At 44.2% G+C, this 10,244-nt stretch overlaps 1 protein-coding gene across 1 annotated transcript in view; it reads right to left on the bottom strand.

Moving 5' to 3' along the window:
- PNPLA7 (patatin-like phospholipase domain containing 7) overlaps window positions 1-10,244 on the bottom strand; it is a 127,969-nt gene that overhangs the window by 81,156 nt on the left and 36,569 nt on the right. Inside the window, exon 18 of the mRNA XM_009994306.1 lies at window positions 8,782-8,905. Within this exon, the coding sequence (XP_009992608.1) occupies window positions 8,782-8,905 (124 nt within the window). The remainder of the gene's footprint in view (window positions 1-8,781; window positions 8,906-10,244) is intronic.

Raw genomic sequence — 10,244 nt, 5'->3', positions numbered from 1 at the left:
ATGGCTTCTTGTGTAGATTATTTATTTCCAAAGGAGTGTTCAAGTTTCAGTGCAACAGCAGACAGGTCCAGTCTGAATCAGGGATGCAAATCAGCAGGATCATCTTTATGCTCACAGGTCCATTCTCCCTAACCATCAACCACAGCACAGGGATATGCTCCCAGGGCTCTTCCTGTGCTCTCCCATCCCATCCAGTTCATCACATGCTGCTTTCTGTTCTCTTCATTAGGGCTAGTATTCCACCTGAGAACCTTTAATTCTGTCATACATCACATTTCCTTCTGTCATATGAATCTTTTCCTTGCTACCAGCTCACAAAAAGCAGCCATCTTTCCACACCATGTATGCCCTGCATTTCAGCCCTTGCACTGCCAGTCCCTGGGCATGAAGCAGCAGGAGGGAACAGCAGCCACAGAAATGAAAGCATCAGGGATAAGGAGACCCTGGAGAGCAGGTCAGACCTCCAAGAGTTATCAAATTAGGTAGCTTAAACTCTTCATCTCCCAAATCCTCACTTGTGAAAGCCACAATCACTGCCCATCAATTAGTATGGTAGTTGTAGCTTCAAGTTTCCATGTTCACAAAAGATGGTTTGGCAAGAGCCAGCAGCCCCCAACACACCCCCCCTCCTACCCGGAGCGTGGCAGGAGCTGGGCCAGGACACATCCAGCCTCCTTCCAAGAGAGCAGCATCACGTCTAGCAACACAAAGTGAGAAATCTGAGAAGACACTACAGAGTAAAAAGGCTTTTTCTTCTCTTCAGCACAAATGTAGCCTCCAGCAGCAGCACCAAGGCTGAAGGCACAGACTGGCCTGTGCAAGGGGCAGAATTTTGGACAGACACCTCACACAGGGCAGCGGTGCTGGGGCACAGACCCTGCATGGACACCCCAGCTCCCCACAGAAGAGACACATGGCTCAGAGGTTCTTCTGGCACAACTGCCTCCTCACTCTCTCCTCACATAACGTCCATCCCAACACACAAACCCAACAGTTCGCCCAAAGGCACTGGGGAAGGTCCCTCACAAGACAGCAGGAAACACAAGGGCAGGATGAACTACACAGTGCAAGGAAGGACAGATGCACCCAGGGAGGCATTAGAAGAAGAAATATCAACACTGACAACTGCTCAGGAGGCTCAAGGAAAGGGGTGGGCAACAGGCAGGATGCACAGGTCACACACCAGTATCTCAATGGCCACACCAGCACTGCAGCAGCTCAGGCACAAACCAGCCACACACAGGTGGATTTTCAGAGCAGTGGTGCTGCTGGACTAGGGCAGGAGATGCTGCTGCAACTGAGGAGACCGATGAAACATCATCAATGTCACCTGAAGGGCAATCACACACTTCTGGTTTAAACAAGCTGCTCACAAACCCTCTGCACCTGAAGCAGCAAACAGAGGATACTAATCTCCAAGGTGTTTCCTCCAGCCATCAGTTCAGAAGAACCTGAAACATTAATTTGTTTGTATCAAAAAAAGACAAAGGAGGAGACACTGCTGGAAACAACGAAGGAGTGAGAAGAGCAACCAGACAAGCTGCAAATTGCTGGCATTTGTGGGAGCAGAGCCAGAGGATGAGCGCAGTACACCATGTACTCTTGGAAGTTGTTCTAACAACCACCTCCTGCAAGCTCTCCTGTGCCAAGTTAACCCTGCCACTGAGGACACCAACACTTCTGCTGTGCAGAGAGAAGAATCCAAGCCTCCCTTTCTCATTTTATATAAAAAAAAAATATATATATGCATGTAAAAGACTTACAAACATCCACTCACACGTAGAAGTCTTACTCTGTATACCTAGATGTGTGTGTGTGCAAGTGTACATATAAAATATACATAAAAATTAAATCAGACTGAGCTTGCTACCCAGTGTAATTAAGGCAGTGGGAGTCATGCTCCTGATACTCCTGAGAGGACTGAGCCTGCACTTAGTAGCAGTGCAATGCCAGCTCTGCTGCAGCAGTGAGTGGAGTTAAGGGACAGATAAGGAAAAAATATAGAATCATAGAAGATGCTGACTTGGAAGGGACCCATCAGGATCACAAAGTCCAACTCCTGTCCCTGTATAGGGCACCCCAAGAGTCACACCATGTGCCTGAGAGCATCTCCTTTAAATATACATCACCAAAAATACTAGGTGAAATGGTCCAAAACTGGAATTGTCAAATTGAGTAAAATTACACTGCAGTTATTTGTTATGTCTGGGCTGAGCTGGGGAACAGCCCTACCTAGCACATTTCAGCTCCACTCCTTTTTATATGTGGCTTTAGAAAAGAAGGGAAGTTGCAGGCACGTTTTGCTGCCCTGGTCCCACATTACAGTAAAAAAAAAAACCCCAAAAATATACCAAAAGTTCTCTGAAGCACAACACCCAAAATAAAATCCATCCAATTCACCGAGACTGCTTGAAGAGCACCCACAAGCAAACCACCACCAACAGGCATGCAGCATGGTCCTCTTGGAGTGAAATTATACCTGAAATTAAACTATTCCAACACAAAAATCTCTTTGACTAAGAGATAACAGAACATAATGACCTGCTCAAGTACTTTCCCACAAGAGAGAGATCTGATTGCCTTTGACTCAGCTTCACAACACAAAAATACTGAACTTGGCTGGAATTTCAGCAACATCCTTTACCATCCTTCACTTCTGACCCTGTGCTGGGCTCTGCCTCCCACTGCTCCCTCCAAGCATTGTCACGGTGATTAGGATCACACTTCAGTGGCTCATACTAAATGATACTTGCCAAAGAAAACTATTAAATGAAAAAATATTTAAAAAGAAAAATCTCTCTTGCTAACAACTTCCCTGTGCATTCTGCAGAGGTCCAAGGGCTGCAGCACTAACTCCTGACACTCACAAGGCAGCCTAGTTCAATGCCACATTTCTCAAAATGGAAGGGAAAAAGGAGCAGAAGACAAGGGAGGTGCAAAATGGCCCTGAAGGGGGATCAGAAGTTGTATCAAGAGTCAGCTGATAGCTGGACACCAGCAATGGTATTATCACAAGGAAGTCCAACTGGAAGCAGGAGGGGGACCCAAAAATCGCTTAAGGAATGACTGTCTGACACATGAAATCTCCTGTATGAAACCCAGCAGGTCACAAGTTTTCTCACTATCTGTCAAAGATCCTAATACTCTCTAAAAAGAATTTGGCTGGGGAGATAAAGCTCTCTGCAGGTTTATCTGTGGCACCTGCAAAGCCAAATGACTTACCCATGTAACATTAATGCCAGATAATTTATTGCCCCATGCTGTAGTTTTCCCAGTCAGCAATGAGACCACTAAACAATATTCAGTTATGAATGGCCTCTTTCATCAGCTGTTTAGAACTTGAAGCAAATAAATATAAAAGATAATTGTTATGGACCAAAGAATAAATTATTGTAGAGAAAAGAATCAGAAAAATAGTACTTAGCAACTCACACTCTAAGTAGGTTCAGATGGCTCAGATTCAGCCTTGAATTCAGCCAAAACACCCTCAAGATGGTTTTGGAAATCAGGACAGTGAGCTGCTAGTTTCAGCCTGACACTAGTTCAGCTGAGCAAATGTGAACTCATTTCCCAGAGCTTCCTCTATCTCATCTCACTGCTGGTAAATACTGAGGGGTTTTGCCTTTGGCTTTAGTTTTTGTTTGGTTGTTTGGGGTTTTTGGTTGTTTGGTTCAGCATTTGTCTTTGGTTATTTAAATACCATTTCACCCTTAAGATGCTGCTAGACTAATAATAATTTTTAGTAACCTATTACCAAAGACAGATGGCAGAAGATAGGAGAACACCTTCTTCCAGAACCAAATCTTCCTGCTCAGTTCTTGGACCTCACTGTCCTCCCATCTCCAGATAAGGGTTGTGCACAGAACGTGCCTGAGGTGCCACTAACCTGGATTAATCCAAAATATTTTAGTAACTTAAAGCTTTAGCAAATGGAGTAGTCATGGTCTAGAAAAAAAATCACATGCAAGTAATCAGTAAAAAAACTCTACCATCCACACACTTAAAAATGACAAAGTAAACCAGCCTTAGCAGAGGAGAACTTGCCAAGTGTTAGCATGGCTGGTGAGGGTACATGGATAGTCAGCTGGCCTGGACAGTGTTAAAAGACAGTGGTGTATTATAACATTCACCCTGATAAAGAACAAAAGCCTGACAAGTATAATCCTGATACTGGTGTGTTTCCTTTGAGGATTACTCAGCAATCAAATATTTCTAACAGTATTACATTTCAAAAGGACAATGCTCCAAACCCCTAAGGAAATCCTAAGCCATTTACAGATTCTTCTTGGTTTTCAACTTTCTTGAGAAGGAAAAAAGCCATGCAGATTTAACTGTATTAATGAGATTAACAGCTTAATATCTAAACTTACTTAAAAGAGCCATTCTTTCCAGAATGGAAAGCATGATTTTCTCCACAGCAGAGCTGGTATGCTGCAGCACTGGCAGATGAAGATTCTTTTCTGCAATTTATCACTCATGCTGCCCCATGTTAGAAGAAAGGATTACTGCACAAATGCTTCTCTGCACTTCTTTTGCTCTTTCGCTGCCCAAAACTGACTGGCTATAGTCCTGTGAATAAAAAGAGGACTTCTGGTTGCTAAAGAGAAGCAGAAGGGGTCTTGAATTAACCAAACCATTGCTGCAGCTATCCCACTCAGTAGGGCATTTATGAAAGCCAACTGGTTTGTCTGTGAGACTCTGCAGACAGCAGTTTCAAGGCAGGTGGCTCCAATAGCTGCACACTATGTGAGACCTCAGCTTTTAAAATACTACAAGGCCAACAGCTGTCACTGAGGCCCCAGGAACTGCCTGGCATCCAATCATCTCACCAACACTGCAGCCGTTCTGAAGGAACCCAAATAAGAAAGGTTCTATCACACATACCTGACAGAAGAAGGAAGGATTCAAGTAACTTTTATTCAGCAGAAGATTACTCTGCAAGATAACCCTGTTGGGTTTTTTTCCCCCCCTTCTCCTCACCCACTACTGTCCTTGCAAGAATGCAAAAGTAAATAACCCCAACTCAAAAGATGCTGGAGCTGTGATCCTGTTGCCCCTCTGGACAACCTATTTGCAGGTTGTAAAAAATTAATCATTCTCATCAGCTGTGCCAGGGGCAATATGACATGTCAAAGCCTGGCCCAGTTTGCTTAATACCAACAGGCATAACAAATAAATGAAAAGGAATCCCCTTCTTTAGACATCAATGTGTTAATGAGGTTAAGATAACCAGTAAAAACTACAATTTGCAGCCGTTAACCAAAAGCAGCACTAAAACAGCTACATGAAGGAGAAAAATGAGAGGCTAATACAAGCATTTTAAACAAATAACTTAGGAAATAAGCTCTTTCACCTTATGAACATACAAAGGGCTTTTCTGCCTTCCTCTGGGCTCACCTGGGCATGGTAGAAACACCACTAGAAGAGTAGTTAATGCAATGGTTTAAGAAAATAACCATTTCAACAGTTTTCCATTGTAGCAACAGAACTAACAAATTAAAAATTCCCCCTAAAACAGGTCAAATCATGGTCTCCAGACAACAGGACTTCTGGGAACTCTATTTCAAATGCCTGGGAACTCTCTAACAGATTCTTCATTGCCCTTTTAAAACTGCCTGGAAGATCTTCAGTCAAGTTTTGATTTGATTTGAGCAGAAACAGCAGCTGGAGTTGCCCAACAGGGTCACAGCAGTGAGCAGGAGGCAGTGTCCCTACAAAAGGGCTCCCAGGGAGCAGGGATCATTTTCCCCCAACATAGCTGTCCTTGTCAGCTCCTCAAGTTCCTCCACAGGGAAGGCAAACCTTAGCTTCTAATCCCTATTCTTCTCCCTCTGAATTGACAGACCTCAGAAACAGATGCCATTGAGTCAGCATAAGGAAGCAAACAGCTCAAGTCACAAGTTTAGCCTTGGGAGCACATTTGAAAATGAACTTCTTGTCTGAAATCCTTCATTTTCCAGTGCTTTCCTTCTGAGAGCAGAGATGGCAGATACTCAGCTCTTACACGTGTGACACGTGGCATTTTTAATGGTCTGAGATAAAGGTAATAAGCAAAACCACACCAAATACAAGACTCTTGCATTCTGTTTGTGCCCACAGGTCTGAATGACTGGGGGGGTCTTGGAAGGGTTTCAGGGAATAACACACCCCCAGCTGACCAACACCAGCCACTAATTTCATTCCCTGCAAGCACCTGGAACCCTCCAGTTACTTTCTTTTCAGGGAAAAAAACCCAACCCTCCAACAGGCTTTTAAAGGTTTATAAGAGATCCTGCAGAAGGGGATAAACAAATCTCTTTAAAAGGAAAAATGTCATTTTACTAATGCCCTCTGCAAAGCACAGCTCCATTAATCTTGGCAATCCTTACAGATCCTCCCCCATGTTTTCAAAAGAGAGCCAGAGCATCGAGATTCGTTCAACAAATGGCAGCATGAGTCAGTGGGCCTGTTGTTGTGGGTTGGAAGAGGGGATGACGTTCATGGAGCCACAGAAGCTTCACAATAATAAATGTCATAACATGGATTCAGAGAAGTAACTTCTGGTTCAGACATAACCCCTATGGTATTTCTGTATCTGTGCCCAGGGACTCACCAGTAAACACATCTCAGCCCAGCCACCAAAGCAACTTCCCTCTCCTCACCAGATAAATGGTTGAGTTAGAGAGAAATGTTATCACAGAATTGTAGAATGGTTTGGGTTGGAAGGGACCTTAAAAATCATCTAGATCCAACCCCCCTGCATGGGCAGGGACACCTCCCACCAGACCAGGTTCCTCCAAGCCCCATCCAACCTGCCCTGCAACACTTTCAGGGATGAGGCAGCCACAGCTTCTCTGGGCAACTTGGGCCATTGTCTCATCACCCTCATGGTGAAGAATTTCTTCCTAATGTCCAACCTAAATCTCCCTTCTTCCTGTTTTAATCCATCCCCCTCTTGTCCTCTCCCTCCCTGGCCTTGTCTCAAGTCCCTCCCCTCCCCAGCTTTCCTGAAGCCCCTTCAGGCACCGGAAAGCCAAAACAAGCATTAGTGCTTGTACAGGGGGTCAGATTTAGACCATGTACTTCACTGTCACGTAAAACAGCTTTGAGAAAGTAGAACAGCTCTGTTGTTTTAACCTGGGAGCTCTGCAAACCTCCAGAGACTTGCCAGTGGAGCTGCAGATCACTGCTGGTGTAAGAAAGCACAGAAATGAGCAGAAAAATGCTTGTAGGTCTCAAAATTGACAAACCCTTATTCACATCCTGTAAGGCCTCATACCAGCATGATTAGCTACAAAAGAGCTCAGCTTTTGCTCCTGCTCCTCCTTCCTCTTTGAAGAGGCATCACTAAAGGGGTCACCCAAAAACAAAAGCCAAAATCTCAGTGTGCCTAGAGGTGGGAATAGAGCTGCTTCCCCAAACACAGTCCCAAGCCAACAAAACTCCTTAACCAGAAGTAGCACTGCTGATCTTGGGAAGATATCCTTAAATACATTAATATGGTGCAGTCACCAGTCCAGAACACCTCTGTCTTCTGCTGGGATGATCACCAGAAGTGCCTCTTGGGCTCTAGTGCAATCACTTCTGAGCAATAGACAATTGGCATTAAAGTTACAAGGCAAGTGACAATGAGCTGTGAATACACACTGAAAAGGTCCAGAGAATTCACCCTCCTTACAAGAAAACCTTTCACTTCTCTCAAGAGAACCAACTCAGATGTTTGGTTAGTTCTCAGCCTCACTCAGTGCACAAGCTGCTACAACTCCACCACCCAGATCCTGGCCTGTGACCCACCTGCCAGCAGGGACCAGCAGGTCCCACTTGCTGGTGCTGTGTCCCTGCCCCAGCTCCAGAGCTGGACTCCTCCACTACAAACAGAGCCCAGGCCCAAGGGCAGGAGGCACAATACCAGAGGAGAACTTCAACTGCTGGATGATGGCACACTCAAAAATACCAGCTTTTGCAATCATCACCATCTTGGATCAGCTCTCTGGAGGGAAACATCCTTCTCATCTTCCTTCCTCTTCCTTTTGTTGTCTATAAAGAAGCTCTTCTTATAGTGCTAACACTAACTTGTGTTACCTGTATTCAGAGGTATGCTGCTTCTGGCTGTAAGCAGATATACATTTAATGTATAGTTTTCAGCTCAGAAGGCAGAAGAGGGCCTGAACAGCTTTGGAACTTCAGAAACCTTTTAATTTTAAGAATCAAACAAGTCATGCATATTTACAATGTAGAACTCCTGCTTCAGTTGTAACGAGGTCTAATAAAGAAAACACGAACACAGCAGAGAAATTAAACACGGACGCTACAATTTTGAAATCAAAAGGTGCTTTAAGAGCTTTATAACTACAAATTCTCTGAACAATCTGATGCTGCTTTGAAGTCTGCTCTAACCCAGGGGAGTTCAGACTAGATATTTCCAGGGGGACCCAATCAAACAGAACTTCCCATGTTACTCAGTTTATTGTACCCACCATTTACTGCTCACTCCTGCAATTCTTCCTCGACTACACTAACAGGCTGTGCTCATCTCAGCGTCAAAAAAAGGAAACCATGTCAGAAAAGAGCAGTTTGCAGGGCTTTTTGGTTTGATTGTGACTTTTTTTTAAGTCTTTCTTTTAAAATCAAATATAATAATCCCGTTCATTTACTATTACACAAAGTTTCCAGCTAGGAGGGAGTTTCTACCTTTTCAACTGCAAAAGCACTTAATTAACTGACAAAAAAACAAAACTTGGTTTAGTGTGGAGTCAACAGCAATTTCTGAGCTGAACATCTCATTTTCCAGCTGGCTCTTACCACTCCAATCAAGTCTCCTCGCCCATATTCCCCAGTCAGGTGCTTTTTTCCATCATCCATTCGTATGACCGAGCGAAGTCGACCATTCAACACGATGTAAGTGCAGTCGGACTTGTCACCCTGCCTGGGGAAAGAATCATCAATGACAAGGATTAGCAAAGCATCTTTGCTCAGTAAATGCATCCAGAGTCTTCCAAGAAGTTGATCACCTTTCCCCCTGGCTGAGAAAACTTAGGAAAATGTTTCTCCTACAATTAAACACAATAAGCAACCAAGAAACTGAACAGGCATCTTCTAAAAGGTGAGCAGATGCCCCAAGGGCTAGAGCAGCTCTGCTCTGGAGACAGGCTGGGAGAGATGGGGTGTTCAGCCTGGAGAAGAGAAGGCTCCAGGGAGACCTTAGAGCACCTTCCAGTGCCTGAATGGGCTCCAGGAAAGATAGGGAGGGACTTTGGACAAGACAATGTGGTGAGAGACAAGGGGAGATGGCTTTAAACTGGAAGAAGGGAGATTTAGGTTAGACATTAGGAAGAAATTATTCACCATGAGGGTGATAAGACAATGGCCCAAGTTGCCCAGAGAAGCTGTGGCTGCCCCATCCCTGAAAGTGTTGAAGGGCAGGTTAGATGGGGTTTGGAGGAACCTGGTCTGGTGGGAGGTGTCCCTGCCCATGCAGGGGGGTTGGATCTAGATGATTTTTAAGGTCCCTCCAACCCAAACTATTCTATGCTATGATTCTATGACCTGGAAATGTACAATGTTTAAATGTAGAGGCTTTCCTCAGCTGGTTAACATTAGGCCTGGAGGCAGATGACCAGGGCACAAGTGGCTCACCAGGCTCACCACTAGTTCCAGCAGGAGGTTGTTGGCATTGCAAGGGCAATATGGATGCTGCAGGTCAGAGACAAAAATCCAGAGTGGCTCAGGATTTGGATTCCTCTTGGTGCACACATCTTAGCCTATCTGGAAGGTTTTGCTGTATCCAGGGTTCAAGATAAGAGTGCTGTTTGCTGTGCACATTCCTGCATAACTCAGCACGTGGACAAAGTGCCATGCTTTTCTGGCAGTGGAGTTAAAACTAATGTAAGGAAGTCTAAAAGATTCTAAGAAGCAATCCAAAATTTCCATTAAAATTAGAGGTGCAGGTATAGTTATAAAAATTAAAATTATATAGAACATATACTAATTTAGACCTTTATTCTCCCACCAGTGCAACAACTATATAAAGGCTCAAGTGCATCCTAGCACCAAAAAACCCATAAAACTAAGTGTTCCCAAGGATAACTCCTGTCCCATAAATGAAGTGCAGTGCCTGTTTTCAATTTACTACTGAATAAGCCTCATTTATCTTTGGGTTTTGTTGTTTATTTCAGAAAGGCTGAAAAACCCTTTCAGCAATAGCTGCTCAATGCAGAAACTATCACCAGAACATACAGCTGTCTGTGTCTTAACCAATTATGTCA

This window comes from Chaetura pelagica, unplaced genomic scaffold (assembly GCF_000747805.2).
Source record: "Chaetura pelagica isolate M959 unplaced genomic scaffold, ChaPel_1.0 scaffold132, whole genome shotgun sequence".
Lineage (NCBI taxonomy): Eukaryota > Metazoa > Chordata > Aves > Apodiformes > Apodidae > Chaetura > Chaetura pelagica.
Note: the sequence above shows the minus strand (reverse complement) of the source record. Positions and strands in the feature narration are given on the sequence as shown.